The following is a 16,146-nucleotide window of genomic DNA, read 5'->3' as shown; positions in this document are numbered from 1 at the left end:
ATCACAACATTAGTAGCAAATGGCCTCAATAACATTAATCAGCTTTGCCTTGAGGTCCCTTGTGGTGCTGGAGCCCAGCACAGATGCTCTATTTGCAATATCCCCTAAGATCGACTCCGTCAGCGAATCAGGAGACACTTAATTCTGCTTCTGAGAGGACGGTGACCTGAGGTTATCACCAGCCACACACAGTCTGCTCTTTTTTTTTTTTTTTTTTTTAACTCAGCGAAACAGATAGTCCCGCGACCGTCCTGGCGGTGAAGTTTGTCCATGTTGGGCTTCCGTTAAGCCGTGCGCCGGTGTGTGTGGGACCCAACTGGTTATTGTTAATGAGAACCTCCTTGGGCCCTTACGTTTGCGTCTGTGGGGCGCGCGGATAGCTTCCATGATTAAAGTCTGTAAAGTAAACTGCCGGAGCTCGTGCGCTATTTTCTTCTAGCATTCTGTATGGTGACAGCAGCAGCATGGCCGAGAAAGGGGAACTGGATCTCACCGGAGCCAAACAAAACACTGGAGTGTGGCTGGTGAAGGTAAGAACCCACTTCAGTTGCTCATTTGAGTAGAAAAAGACAAGTAGCCGGGATAGGGCTAACTAGGTCTGGTACCCTAGAAACAGAGTGAGTCGGGGGATGCTCTAGAGCAGTAACTGTATACGGACAGTGATGCAGAGCATCTTGCTGTGCTGCTGTTTTTTGGACTATTATGCTTGGTAGTGGCCACTTTTTTGCTGGCCATGGGTCCTTAGGGTCTCTACCTTCTTCCTTTGACGTTTGGCATCTGCCTGAATGTTTTTAAAGGCATTGCACAGTACCTTTCTGCATGGGTCCCTGTACATTCGATGCCGTTCTTGTTAAATTCCTTCCAAACAGAATTCAGACCTGACTTTTCATGACTTCACTATACTTGATTAAAGGCCAGTTTTTTTTTATAGTAATATCTCTGTGGTGAACTTTTGAGAGTTAAACACTATTAGTGAACTGATTGTGAGCTCAGATTAGGATAACATTATCTGAATGTGTAAGTCAATTTTAGATTTTGTTAAGAATAGCAATGTTTCTTTTCAATGTTTTGATCTCCTTAATTGTATCCAGTGAGAAAGGGCTGCCGGATTCTATGTATTCATTCAAAAACTTTTATGCCACCTACTAATCTTATAGAGGCTATTAAAGTGGTTTACAACATTAAAGAACCCCCAACATAATACAATTAGCATTCGTGGTCACCCATTACCTCCCCCACCAACACCACTAGCAGCAGAAAGGGGACCTTCCTGAAATTATTATCCCCCAGCCCTGAGAATAGCCAGGTCTTCAGCTTTGTAAGCAATAAATGATGCTCTGGCTCCTTGTGCAAAAACTTGGGCAACTAATTCCACAATCCTAGAACCACCACTAGGAAGGCGTGCATTCTCCAGTGCACCAATGAAGTACGCTTCATTGATGGTACCTGTAGAGGTGCACCCTGGCGTGAACATAGGGAACAATTCCCTGAGACAAATACCCTGGACCCACGCCCCATGAAGCCCTGAAAAAAACGCAGCAGCACAAGTCAAGATGCATAACTAGTGAAAGCAAACTCAGGGGCTGAGCAGACAGACGTTTAAAAATCAACTGGGCTGCTTCATTTGGAACTACATGCAGGTGGTGTGGCAAAGCAAATACCCTGATAAATCCACATACTGTTCATTTCAGTAATCCAGAAGTAGAAGCACGGATGGACAACTGGATCACCAACTGAAAAGTCTGCATGTAATAAAGGCTGCAACTGATGCAAAACCTGCAACTTAGTGTAACCCTGGTCCCACTCACTTCATTCACAGACACTGGCCAAGTTCCTCGGGTTAAGACCCTGGGACCAGGATGTACAGAGTTCAGATGTCGAGTGGGGACAGGCCGTGGGGTTATTTTCCCCTGAATGCTCTCAAACTCACTCACATTCAAAAACAACCAGCAGTCATTGGATTAAATTTCAAACTGGCTTTACTTAATGATAACTAGGAAACAGGTCAGAATGCAAATTGATATGTATAGTCAGGGAATATAACAGTTTAAGTCAGCTTCAAACATAATCTCAAATTTCCAAAGTAGTGCAAACAGTCATGTTACAATCAGCTGCACAGTTTCTCTTTTACTTCTGTCGCATCCCAGTTCAGGATTTTCCTGCAAACAACCATTCCTTGTCATCAAGCACATGAAGCCATTACGTATGGGTTGTGTCCATCAACCAGCAGGGGGAGGTAGAGAGCACTCAGTTTTTCACAGTGCCTCATGGCCAGCTAGTTCCACTGCCTCTTCAGTATTCTCTATCTCCCCAAGCAGGGTGGCTGCAGCTTCTTCGAGCTCCATCAAAAATCTGCCTGGGGGTGGCTCCTGGCTTGCCAGTTGTTAGCCAGGGTGTAGAGACTATAGCAGCTTCACTTTGAAGACACAAAGGTCAGCCCTTTCCCTGCCTTACCCATGCCCCCATGGATGTGGACATATTAGGTTGCTTATCCCTGTCCTTTCCCACTCAGTGGATGCAGGCACATTGGTTCGCCTTTCCCTGCCTTTTCCACTTATCTGAGCCTCCGGAGTGTGTTTATTTACTTCTTTTGCCTCTGCTTTCCTCACAGTGTTAAAAAAAAAAAAAAATTAAAGTCGTGTCGCGCTTTAGCGCAGCGATCTTGGAAAAGAGGTTTTTTTTTTCTTGAGATACTTCTGCAGGACCGGAGCTGTGATACTCGGTCTAGTGAGGTAAGAGTGTTTTATGACTCCTCCGGGGTGGGCCCGCGATCGGGACATTTTTGGCGCGAACCGCCATTTTTGAATTTTTCCGCCGTTTTCGGCGATGGCTACGGAGACTGTAAAGCGCTGTTCTAAATGTGGCAAGTGCAAATCAGCAGCGGGGCTCTGTAATTCGTGCTGTACAGACGGTAGAGCCGGCCCGAGCATGGCGAGCGGCGATCTTTTGCGCTCTGAACTGGCAGCAGACGCCATTTTGGATTTTTCACATGGTGCGACGGAGAGCCCTGAATCCGGGAGGGGGTCCTCTGAGTGAGGCTAATAATAGAGCTGATAGCCCTGGGCAGGATCCGGGCGGTCAGGGAGCGGTTTTCTCTCCTGATTTTGTTTTAATGCTGCATAGGGCGTACATGCTTAAAAGAGCTCTTCCACAGGGTTCTTCGGACCCTCTGCCTGTCCCCCCCGGTGGAACCTGGCCTTTTGGAGTTGGCTTTGCCTGTTTCTTATCCTCCTGATAAACGCAGAAGGGCTAATTCCCCTTCTGAGTGTGGGCCCCCCCCCCCCCCCCCCCGTGGTCGGGCTATGAGGATTCTGAGGGGTCTGGCAGAACTTCTTGGGCTGAGGAGCCAGAGTCTGGTGCAGAATTGCCACAGGAGCTTGATGATCCGTCTGCGGTGAGGATTTTCCACCGCGAGGAGCTGCCAGCGCTTATTTCAGATGCCTTACAAGCCCTCTCGATTGAAGATCCTGGGAGTGGCACAGCCTCCTCTGTTAATCCAAGGATGGCTAGTACCAGAAAGCCTGCTCGAGCCTTTTCTTTGCATGACTCCATCCAAGAGCTTATTTCGGCTCAATGGGCTGACCCCAAGGGACCTTTGAAGGTTGCCAGGGCTATGGGGCAATTATACCTTCTGAGTGAGGAACAATTGGCTCGCTTCGCAATGCCTAAAGTGGATGCCCTGGTCACAGCTGTGACAAAGAGAACTACCCTCCCTGTTGAAGGAGGTGTTGCCCTGAAGGATATTCAAGACTGCAGGCTTGATTCAGCTCTGAAGTGGTCCTTTGATTTGGCAGGTCTCACTGTTCGGGCGTCTGCATGCAGTTGTTATGCTGCTAGAGCCTGCCTGGCTTGGTTACAGCAGGCAGTGGAACAGCCCAGTGATGGAACGGAGACCTTATCTGAAGTGGCTCCGCGGATGGAGTCGGCCTTGTCCTTTTTGGCTGACACCCTTTATGATATGGTCAGAGCTTCGGCTAAACAAATTGCTGTAGCAGTGGCGGCTCGCCGCACTCTTTGGCTACGACATTGGGCGGCGGACATGGCCTCTAAGCAAAGGTTGGTAAAGTTGCCCTTTCAAGGCCTCCTCCTGTTTGGTGAGGAGCTGGAAAACATTGTTAAAGGCCTGGGGGATTCCAAACCTCAGCGCTTGCCCGAAGATAGGCCGAAGCTTTCCTCTAAGGGTCAGGCGGTCCGCCCCTCTTACAGACCTCGCTTCCGTGAAGCTAGAAGGTACCGCCCGGGGCGTGCTGCTGGGTTCACTTTGCGTGCCCGCTTTCAGCAGAGAAACTCCTTTCGCTCGGACAAATGTTCCGCAGCTGCCGGTTTAAGGCCTGGAGTTCAGGGATGCCCCTCTCAATGATGGTGCACCGGCCCCCTCCTTGTTTCCTGTCATCGGAGGAAGACTTTCCCTCTTTTTCGAGGAGTGGGCCAAAATCTCCACAGATCAGTTGGTCTTGGACCTGATCAGAGACGGGTACCGAATAGAATTCGATGCCCCTGTGAGAGACGTGTTTGTGGAGTCCTGATGCGGTTCTGCCGCCAAACAGGTGGCGGTAGAGGAGACTTTGCACAGTCTGTGCCGGATAGGGGCTGTGACCCCGGTGCCTCCCGCCGAACAAGGTCTAGGCCGCTACTCCATTTACTTTGTGGTGCCACGAAAAGGCGGGTCTTTTCGCCCGATCCTGGACTTAAAAGAGCTAAACAAGTCCTTAAGAGTGCGGCATTTTCACATGGAAACCCTGCGCTCCGTCATTGCGGCGGTACAGCCAGGAGAGTTTCTCTGAAAGAAGCTTACTTGCACATACCAATTTGGCCCCCGCACCAGAGGTTTGCGGTGTTGGGAAAACATTTCCAGTTTCGGGCCTTGCCTTTTGGCCTCGCCACAGCTCCCCGAACCTTCTCCAAGGTAATGGTGGTAGTAGCTGCCTTTCTCAGGCGAGAGGGTATCCGGGTTCACCCGTACCTAGACGACTGGCTCATCAGAGCACACTCAGAAAAAGAGAGTCATCTAGCTACAGCCAGAGTGGTTTCAGTCCTTCAGTCTCTGGGCTGGGTCGTCAATATGGCCAAAAGTTACCTGACCCCCTCGCAATCTCTAGAATATTTGGGGGCCACGTTCGACACAGCCTCGGGCTATGTGTTTCTTCCCGAGCAAAGGCGGTGCAAGCTTCAGAATCAGGTCCGTCTGGTCCTGAGGATGCCCCGCCCACGAGCTTGGGACATTGTCCAGCTGTTGGGATCGATGACGGCCACCTTGGAAGTGGTGCCATGGGCGAGAGCGCACCTGAGACCTCTACAGTATTCTCTACTTCAACGATGGTCTCCAGTATCTCAGGATTATCAGTGCAGACTTTCTTGGCTCCCTGCGGCCCGCCTCAGTATGGAGTGGTGGCTCTCGGACAGCATGTTGCGGCGGGGAATGCCGCTGGCGCTCCCCGATTGGTGCCTAGTGGTGACAGATGCCAGCCTGAAGGGCTGGGGCGCACATTGCCAGGGGAAGAATGCCCAGGGTCTGTGGATGTCCGATGAGTCGGAGTGGTCTATCAACCGCCTGGAGTTGAAAGCGGTGTTTCTGGCTCTTCTGGCCTTTCAAGTGACCCTGGAAGGATTGGCTGTCAGAGTGATGTCGGACAACACAACAACAGTGGCCTACATAAATCGACAAGGCGGCACTCAGTGCAGAGCTCTAGCCGCGCAGGCCGAACAAATTTGCCACTGGGCCGAGCTGCATCTACAGTCCCTGTCAGCAGCTCACATTGCAGGTCAGAGCAACGTGCAAGCCGACTATCTAAGCAGGCATCAGATCGATCCAGCGGAGTGGGAACTAGCAGACGATGTATTCCTGCAGATATATACCAAATGGGGAAGCCAGTGATGGATCTTATGGCGACCAGTTCCAATGCCAAAGTCCCGTGCTTCTTCAGCAGACGGAGGGATCCTCGCTCTGCCGGGTTGGATGCCTTGGCTCAACCCTGGCCCCTGGGCTTGCTGTATGTCTTCCCTCCGTGGCCCTTGATAGGGCGAGTGCTCCTGCGGATTTGGCTGCATCCAGGAGAAGTGGTGCTCATCGCCCCGGATTGGCCCAGGAGGCCTTGGTGTGCGGACCTCCGACAGATGCTGTTGGAGGCTCCCTTTCCGTTACCTCTGGTTCCGCACCTGTTGTCACAGGGTCCGGTGGCCATGGAGGACGCCTGCCGCTTTGGTCTTGTGGCATGGCGATTGAGAGGGCGCAATTGAGAGATAAAGGCTACTCAAATAAGGTAATTTCCAATCTCCTGCAGGCCCGTAAGCGCTCCACTTCCGTGGCTTATGCCAGGATTTGGCGCCAGTTTGAAGTCTGGTGTGTTTCAAGAGCGCTTTCTCCATTGCGGGCTCCTGTCTCGCCGATTCTGGACTTTTTGCAGGATGGTGCACACAAAGGCTTGGCCTATAATTCCCTGTGGGTGCAAGTGGCAGCATTGGCCTCCCTGCATGGCAAGGTTGAAGGTGTGTCCTTAGCTGCTCATCCAGATGTGGCACGGTTTCTTAGAGGGGTGCTTCGGCTCCGTCCTCCCATGCGGGCACCTTGTCCAGCTTGGAAGCTGGGGTTAGTATTGAAGGCCCTTCAGGGGGCTCCCTTTGAACCGCTTCGGCGTGCTTCAGAGAAAGATTTGACACTGAAGGCCGTCTTTTTAGTGGCCATTACCTCGGCGAGACGGGTGTCAGAGCTCCAGGCGCTGTCCTGTAGAGACCCTTTTCTGCAATTCTCAGAGTCAGGGGTCACGGTTCGGACCGTGCCTTCCTTCATGCCTAAGGTGGTTTCAGCGTTTCACCTAAACCAGCCTGTTTTTCTTCCCTCCTTTGTTGAGGAGGAGTTTCCAGATTCATTTGGGCAGTTGCACCTTTTGGATGTGCGCAGGACTCTGTTGCAGTATCTGCGAATTACAAATTCTTTCAGGACCTCTGATCATCTTTTTGTGCTGTTTGCAGGCCCTCGCAGAGGGTCTTCAGCGTCTGGCCGTGCTCTGCCTGAAGCACATTCCACAAGAGCGATTTCCTCTTCCTGGGCGGAAACTGGAGCACTATCTCTTCATGAGATTTGCAGTGCTGCAACATGGGCTTCTAAGCTCTCTTTTGCCCGACATTACAGGCTGGATGTGGCTGCCAGGAGGGACGCACATTTTGGAGCGCAAGTGCTGGCGCGTGGTGTGGCTTGTTCCCGCCCTATCTAGGGATTGCTTTGATACATCCCATCTGTAATGGCTGCATCTGCTTGATGACAAGGAAGGGAAAATTAGGTTCTTACCGTGATAATTTTCTTTCCTTTAGTCATAGCAGATGCAGCCATGATCCCTCCCTGTCTGATTGCAATCTGCTGTAAATCTATTTCAGGTTCTGTTCATGATTCCGTCCTTGGGAGAAAGTTGGAAAACAGTCTTCAGGATTCTTGTTCAATTAAAGGAAGATGACTTAATTCCCTCCAGTTTCATGTTTTGGAGGATGAGTTTATTCCCTCCAGTTATGTCTCAGTGGAGGATGAGTTTATGCCCTCCGGGAGGATGTTTCATTCCCTCCATTCTGAGTTAATGCCCTTTGTTGTAGGGCCATCGTTCGCTGTGAGGAAAGCTCATGTTATTCCCATTGCGGTTTGCCATACTGCTTTGGAAGCTTCAATTACTGAAGGAGAGGCAGTGGAGCAAGCTGGTATGAGGCACTGAAAAAAGTGTGCTCTCTATCTCCCTCTGCTGGTTGATGGACACAACCCATCTGTAATGGCTGCATCTGCTATGACTAAAGGAAAAAAAATTATCACGGTAAGAACCTGATTTTCCCTTCCCAGTAAATCACATGGTTGGGCTCAATCCACAGAAAGCAAATCTTCCGCTACATGGCAGCTGTGCAGCTATGTTTCAAAACCATCACAGCGTTGTGTATAACAGTTATCACAGTGTTAAGTATATTGTAACACATTTAAAACATTGTTAGCATTTAATTTATCAGCATATTAAACAGCATAATTTTCAACAATACTCACATACACACACTCGCATGCACACATATACGCATATGCATGAGTATTTATCAATGCATATGCACATGCCTACATTTGGATGGCCATAGAGGAGTTGGAAAGAATTCCATGAAAACTGTAGCCCTTTCAGTTATTCCCTTATTTCCAAACCACACATTGTCTACAAATTCCTTAAAACGACTTTTGGAAATTAGCCACTCCAATATAAGAACATAAGAATAGCCATACTAGCTCAGACCAATGGTCTAGCTATCCCAGTATCCTGCTTTCAGCAGTGACCAATCCAGGTCACTAGTACCTGGCAGAATCCTAATTACTTAAGTATTACCATACTGGGAAAGACCAAAGGTCCATCAAGCCCAGCATCCTGTTTCCAGTTAGTAACACCATTCCATGCTACCAATCCCAGGGCAAGCAATGGCTTCCCCCATGTCCATCTCAATAACAAGACTATAGACGTTTCCTCCAGGAACTTGTCCAAACCCAGGTATACTAACCGTCATTACCACATCCTCTAACAACGGGTTCCATAGCTTAACTATTCTTTGAGTAAAAAAATATTTCCTCTTATTTGTTTTAATGAAATTGCATGGAAATACTTTTGACTGTCCCCCTGGTCTCTTTGCTTTTTGAAGGAGGTGAATTGATTTTTCACTCAACCTGCTCCATACCAGTTGGGATTTTGTAGACCTCAATCATGTCCCCTTCTGCCTTCTTCCCCTTTTTTGAGATGCAGCAACCAGAATTGAACACAATACTTAAGGTGAGGTCGCATCATGGAGCAATACAGAGGCATTTATAATATTTTTGGTCTTATTTTGCATCCCTCTCCTAATAATTCCTAACATACTGTTAGTTTTTTGGCCTCCGCCACACACTGGACAGAAGATTTCAGCGTATTGTCTACAACAACACCTAGGTCTTTTTCTTGAGTGCTGACTCCTAAAGTGGACCCTAGCATCAGATAACTATGATTCGGATTATTCGTCCCAGTGTGCATCACTTTGCATTTGTCCACATTAAATTTTATCTGCCATTTGGATGTCCAGCCTTCCAATTTCCCAAGGTCTTCTGGCAATTTTTCACAATCTGCATGCGTTTTGACAACTTTGAATAGTTTTTTTGTCATCTGCAAATTTAATCTCCTCACTCGTCCTTCCAATTTCCAAATCATTTATAAATATGCTAAATAGCACTGGTTTCAGTACAGATCCCTGCAGCACTCGATTATTCACCCTCCTCAATGAGAAAAATGGCCATCTAACCCTACCTTCTCGAAAAATGGCCATCTAACCCTACCTTCTCTTTTCTGTCCAATAGCTGCTCCACAGAAGGACATTACCTCCTATCTCATGAAGCCTTCATTTTTTCAGGAGTCTCTCATGAGGTACTTTGTCAAAAGCTTTCTGAAAATCAACCGGTTCACCTTTAGCCATATGTTTATTCACAGCTTCAAAGAAATAAAGCAGATTGGTGAGGCAAGACCTCCCTTGGCTGAATTCATGCTGACTCTGTCCCAGTAAACCACGTTTGTCTACGTGTTCCGTAAATTTATTCTTTATAATAGTTCCACTGTTGTGCCCAGCATGGACCTCTGTCTTACCGGTCTGTAATTTCCCAGATCTGCCCGGAACCCTTTTTAAAAATCTGCGTTACATTGGTCAGTCTCCAGTCTTCAGTTAGTACAGATGATTTTAACGTCTGGTTACAGATCACTAGTAGCAGATCAGCAGTTTCATGTTTGGTTCTTTCAATACCCTGGGATGTATACCATCCGGTCCAGGTGATTTATCACTCTTTAACTTGCTGATTTGGCTCAGTACATCTTCCAAGTTCACCAAGATTTCTTTTAGTTCCTCTGCAAGGTCACCCCTGAAAACCATTTCCAGTATAGGTAGATTTCTTACATCTTCTTCTGTAAAGAATGAAGCAAAGAACTCATTCAATCTCTCCATTGTGGCCTTGTCATTCCTGAGTGCTCCTTTTGCTCCTTCCTGATCTAACAGTCCCACAGATTCCCTCGCAGGCTTCCTGCTTCTGATTAGACCTGAAAATTTTTTCACTATGATTTTTTCATCTCCGCGACAAGTTTTTCTTCAATATTTAGCCTTCTTTATCAGTGCTTAGCATTTGGCTTGACAGTGCTTTTGTTGCTTCTTATTTTCTTCAGATTCTTCTTTTTCCATTTTTTGAAAGATGTTCTTTTGACTCTAATAGCCTCTTTCACCTCACCTTTTAACCATTCTTCTAGGAAATAATAAAATAGATTAGAGATGATTTATGAGAGAGTAAGTGAAATATAAGTAAAAAAATGCCGTTGATAATGCAATAATCACTAGTGCAGGTGCTGTACTGCACATTCTGACCTAGATGCTGTAAAGGGAAGCCACTTGATCAAATTTTTTAGTCTTCCTGTAATTAGTGATTTCTGGTGAGCTCACTGTATTTGGCTATATGTTGAATGTGTTTCTCTGATTTGTTAAGTTCTGATGGTTTCAGATGTGTTAATGAATAATGAATGAATGTATTAGTGTATATGCATAATGCATTAGATCTCACTTAGGACCAGTAACCATGCATAACTACCACATATATACTGAATTTGCAGGCATACAGAAATAGTATCATTAGATGTTAGAAATGAGTGTTGTTTTGCTGAGTTCATGTGTTTATGCAAAAATTTTTTGATTATGGATCTGAGACTTAACTTGAATGGTCCCTATATAAAATCCAATTTCTATAGATTCTTGAAGCGGAATTAGATTTATTTTCTAGTTAGTAGATGCCCTCACTAAATGTGTGTGTAATTAGTGCTTTGTGCTTTACTGCTTTTTATATATTAATCTTCACAGATTTAAGTCTGCTTTTACCTTTTACTTTGCTTGGTTGTTACTCCTTAAATCTGTTGGTAGAACATAGAAGGAAAGGGAATCTGTGAGATGCTCAAAGATGCAAAAAGGGCAGCATGGTCTGTGTTCTCCATTGAGTTTCTTGGTACTGTGCTGCACATAGCAATAAAGTTTTTCAGGTGAATAAGCTCTTTGATTTATTATAATGGTACAATAAATGTTATGACATCACTGTGTGCAAAAGCAGTATATAAGGAATAAATAAAATAAACAATTATATAGTGTTACATGGTGTCTGCAGTGATGACTGTTGGAACCTGGGGGATTCCTTGCCATTACCTCGGCTCTTAGATTTCAGAGCCCAGGATGTGTTCAAGGAAATAAACACACTACATAGGTTACAGCTAAAGCCAGGCTTAGGAGAGATTATCACACAGCTTCAAAAATCTAGAAGCCTTGCTCGATGTCTATGATTTCTCCTTTAGCTAAGCTGCTTTTATTAGCAAATTTTAGAATATAGATTCATTCTTTGGCATGATAGCATAATTGGCAAGCAACACACTTTTTCCCTTTCTCACGCCCTGTCTGTTCCATCAATAGGTACACCATATAATGTTGGGCCACGTACATTCTTCTTTGGCTATGCTCCAGACAATTTTTTCTCTGTTTCTTTCAGACCTAGGTTTCAAGGCCTTTTGCTAGTACATTTGGTTCAACAGACAATTAGCCTAAGTCAAATATTCACAGTTCATAGTCTTCAAGGCCACTATTTTCTGCCTCAGAAAAACTTAAATCTTTCTTCATTATATGAGTGACACAGATTTCCCATTTCTCCCTTATTCCCTGCTAGACCCCAGCTGTCTAATTCTCCTGGGTCCCCACAACAGCAGCAGTGTCACATATACATAAGGGACAAGCCCTGCTCCATGAGCTTACTATTAAGTCATGACGGACAGATAAGAGTGTGGAATGAGACAGGGTAAAAATTGAACTTTTCAAAGACTCATTAACTGTGGTCTAATTAGTTTAGTCTCTGCTTCACACAATATAGATTCTATTTTTGCAATTCCATCCAGGTTAGATAATCTATACAGAAAATTGGGTAACTAAGGATATGTGAGCCTCCCAAAACACAGGGTGCCATCTTTTATCTTAAGAAAATGTATTTCTGGGAGACCAAGTTTCACATACTTAAAATTAAATTAGGAAAATGTATAGAACCCATAACAATTAGAAAGCTGTAAGGAGAAATCGGTTTTATATAGACTGGATACACAGCATACAGAACTTCCAAGATATGCGATTTATCATTATTTTAAATTGCACAAGTCATTCTTCCTGTATTCTGAAAATCATTCCTTTCCTGGTTGATTTTTTTCCTAGTTGTATTCACGTATTCCTCCTGTTCATATGCTGGCTAAAGGGAGAGATTACAGTTTCATCACCTAGAATCTGTTATAGTCCACTTCTTGTTGAATACATTGCTATATAGACTTTGTTTACCATGCCAAAAATTAAATTCAGAGTTCTTTCTTGCCAGACCAGTGGGATTTGCCCTTCTTCCAATAGGTGAAAACATGAAATCTGCTTGATTTTCCCTTTAAATGCTGATATAGCCAGGAAGCCTATCAGTTTGGCTGTGTCACTAGCAGGTGGGAACCGTTGGTGCCACAAGGATGAGGAGGTTCGGGCAGGGTGACATGTACCTGTTCTGTAGTTTTAGAGACCTATGGCCAGGGGAGTCCAATCTCAGTCTTTGAGGGTCACAACCCAGTTGAGTTTTCAGGATTGTATGCAAATAGATCTCATGCATATTCATTTTTTTTTTGTTTCATTTGTACCCCACGCTTTCCCACTCATGGCAGGCTCAATGCGGCAGGCAATGGAGGGTTAAGTGACTTGCCCAAAGTCACAAGGAGCTGCCCGTGCCGGGAATCGAACTCAGTTCCCCAGGACCAAAGTCCACCACCCTAACCACTAGGCCACTCCTCTATCCATTGTGGAAATCCTGTAGATCTCATGCATATTCAATTATGGAAATCCAGAAAACCTAACTGGGTGAGAGCTGAACTTAGACACCCTTGCTTTAGGAGGTTCTTTCTGCATCATCTTAGCTGGCAGCGGTCTGTTGTTCTTCCTCCCTCCTCTTTCAGGAGCACTGTTAGGTGTTTGTTGAGGCCAGGCAGGATTCCTTTAGGCCTTAGGGATTTATGCCTGGGATTAATAGTTGTAAAATTAATCTAGCGAAAGGGAATAAAAGAGGAGATGGCAACAGGTACACTTCAGGCTCCAGAGGACCCTAGAGGTAGAAGAAGGCTTCCCCAGCATCAGAGCCTTTTGGGCTGCCATGGCAGATTGACCAGTCCAAGAAACACTGTGAATATGCATGAATGCAGCAGCAACTTGCCAGAAGAGGCATCTTTTCTGAGCCCAGGATACAGCTATCCAGTTGGCTTATTCAGGGCAGCCCTCTGATCTGAAGTAGAGGGGGCTTTGTGCATTTTGAGTTATGTACAGACGTTTTGGAGAAAAAGCATCAGGAGCTCTTCAGGGAAAATGAGGGCAGGCGAAAAGCTGCCTTTTAGCTCACTTCAACCTCTACTACTACTACTTAACATTTCTAAAGCGCTACTAGGGTTACACAGCGCTGTACAGTTTAACAGAGGACGGTCCCTGCTCAAGGAGCTTACAATCTAAAGGACAAATGTACAGTCAGTCAAATAGAGCAGTCAAAATGGGACAGTCTAGATTTCCTGAATAGAAGCATAAAGGTTAGGTGCCGAATGCGACGTTGAAGAGGTGGGCTTTGAGCAAAGATTTGAAGATGGGCAGGGAGGCATGATGGCTGTAAGGTAAAATAAGTTATCCTGCTGTGATCCAGGGTCATCTCCTCTCATGTCTCTTTAGCTTAATTCCTCCTAGGTCTACCTTGCTGGGCAATTCAGTAGCTTATACCATACAGATGAGTTGGCTTCTTCCTAGGCTTGCCTCACTGGGACTCAAGAGTTCCTTGCTCTCACACTGCTAGATCTCCATGCAGGCTTCTTCCAGATCAGTTCCCTAGATTGGATCCAAGTGCTTAATTAGTTTCACTTAGCGGCTGCTTGTACAGAATGTACTGTGCAACAGACAGCATAAATCCTGGGTTGGACCCCTCTACAAATTTAACATATGTTGAGTGCAGCCAGACTGATTGATTTAAACCAGATGTACAGAATGTGGTGTGAGCTGTAAACCAAGGTCTGTCCCACTTGAAGGCTAGGATTTTGCCTCTAAAGCACAGAATGGCTCCAGAAAGGCAGTTTAATTTGAAGGTAAGGAGATTGTAACTAGGTGTACACTAGTGCTTATCTCAGTTGCCTCTGCTAGTTGAAGGCCAGCACTCATCTTGGTCGCTTCTATTAGATGAAGACTGACGCTCATCTTAGTTGTCTCCAGTAGATGACGGGTGGTGGTTATTGATGCTCTGTGTATCAGAAGACCAGCGCTTATTGCTGGCTGCACAGGGTGCAAGCTAGTGTGCATTGAGAAAATACTAAACAAATAAGGAGGCAGGTGCTTCTATAGTGTGTATTGAAGTAAAGTGACCAAGGCATTTTGCTCCAGTGTCCACATGAGATACTGATCTATAGCCTTCATGGAAGACTGGGTTGAGCCTGATGCTAGATAAAAGGCCCAGTGCTCAGTGATGTTGACCACAAGATCAAGAACAGCCTCTGTGAGGTTGACCGCAGCTTAAAAGTCCGTGATCGTAAAGGCTGCCCATCATATTGAGACCAGTACCCACTAATATTTTGACCATGGTGGATGAAGGTCAGTTTATGTCAAGATTGATCACTTAGTAATGATCGGTGCTAATTATTTGCTACAGAAAGTAACCTTTAAACAAGATTTGACAACGGGTCTTCCGGTTAGGAAATAAGAAAAAAAAAAACGTGATTATCATTTAATTACTTGTTAACTAAACCATAGTGACTGATTTAAAGAGACAAGTTGAAAGAGCCCTTTTGGCAAACTAATTGCACTATGAATCATCAAAGGTTGTTAGTAGACAACATCTTAGAAGCTCAGATATATAAGTAAACCAATCCTGACGAGTGCTGAGACATTACTTGCTGCTGCTGCATCTGCAGTGAGGAAAACTGCACTGTTGAGTATTTGCCTGTTGGGAAATTATGAAAAGGTAAACTTGGGATTAAATAAGTAATTTCAAAAAGAATCAAGATGGTGTCAGTAGCGGTTGCAGGTTTCCAGAGCTCCTGAGACTCAGCGTCGACCCCGACAGAGAAATTCTATCCCCGACTTTTAGATGGGGAAAAGAAAGGGAAAGACGCAGGCACCTACCTCCAAGGCACCATCGCCATCCCCAGTCTCTCGTCAGACGACGCTGGAATCTTTTGGAATCGGGACCCATGGTGGGCAGGATCTTGCTTCGATGGGCTCACCCCATTTGGGTGCAGAGCACAGCGTTGAGGGCGCGACGTTGAGCCCTCCTTCTCTCACTGCTCCTCAACAACCCGGAAGCATAGTTGAACCGGTGGAGCCACAACAGCTAAAAATGCTGTTTGTGGAAGGAGGACCCTCATGTACTTCAACTTCAGGGAAGGAGTCAACATCTCAGGGACAAACGCTGGCCGGGGTCCCTGCTTCCCATGGAGTCGCTCTGGGGGAAGGCGGAGGAATGAAAAGACCTACCCAGGTGAATATGAATACGTTATGGGAGGCAATCCAGCAGGTAAATAACACCTTATTTCAAATAAACTCTTCTATAAAAGGTGAAATTGTAGAAATGAAACAATCTACTCAGAACATCTATAAAAGTCCAGGACCAAATGAAAAGATTCTAAAGATGGAAACTGAGATTAAACAGTTGCAGGATTTAACTGTGACTTTGGTCAAAGACAAAGAGATTCAGGAAAGAAGGATGGAATATCTGGAGAATAATGGAAGGAGGAATAATTTGTGGCTATTGAATTTTCCCAAATCCCCTTTAATTTCATCTATAGATATGCTTAGAAAATACTTCAGTGAGATACTGGGGATCCCTGCAGAGGGTTATCCCCCTGTAACAAGAGCCCAGTATATCTCTGGAGCAGTGAGACCTACAAAAGAACAGCCTCAGGCTATTCCAAATCTAAACTTGACTGAATTTCTTGAAAATTCTTTGGATGTGATTACAGAGAGAACAACTTTAATTGTGACATTTGCTCTTGAGCTTGATAGAAATAACATTCTCAGACTGTACTTTCGTCATTTAAATGACTGTTTCTTGGGACAAAAATTTCA

At 45.6% G+C, this 16,146-nt stretch overlaps 1 protein-coding gene across 1 annotated transcript in view; it reads left to right on the top strand.

The window, feature by feature from the left end:
• The first annotated feature begins 278 nt into the window (after nt 1-278).
• The window catches only part of GTF2F2 (general transcription factor IIF subunit 2), a 231,303-nt gene continuing 215,435 nt past the window's right edge, over nt 279-16,146 (top strand). Inside the window, exon 1 of the mRNA XM_030200520.1 lies at nt 279-530. Coding sequence (XP_030056380.1) covers nt 465-530 — 66 coding nt within the window. The 5' untranslated portion in view covers nt 279-464. The remainder of the gene's footprint in view (nt 531-16,146) is intronic.

The sequence above is a fragment of the Microcaecilia unicolor genome, chromosome 4 (assembly GCF_901765095.1).
Source record: "Microcaecilia unicolor chromosome 4, aMicUni1.1, whole genome shotgun sequence".
Classification (NCBI taxonomy): Eukaryota; Metazoa; Chordata; class Amphibia; order Gymnophiona; family Siphonopidae; genus Microcaecilia; species Microcaecilia unicolor.
The sequence above is the reverse complement of the archived record's forward strand: the minus strand, read 5'-3'. Positions and strand labels throughout refer to the sequence as shown.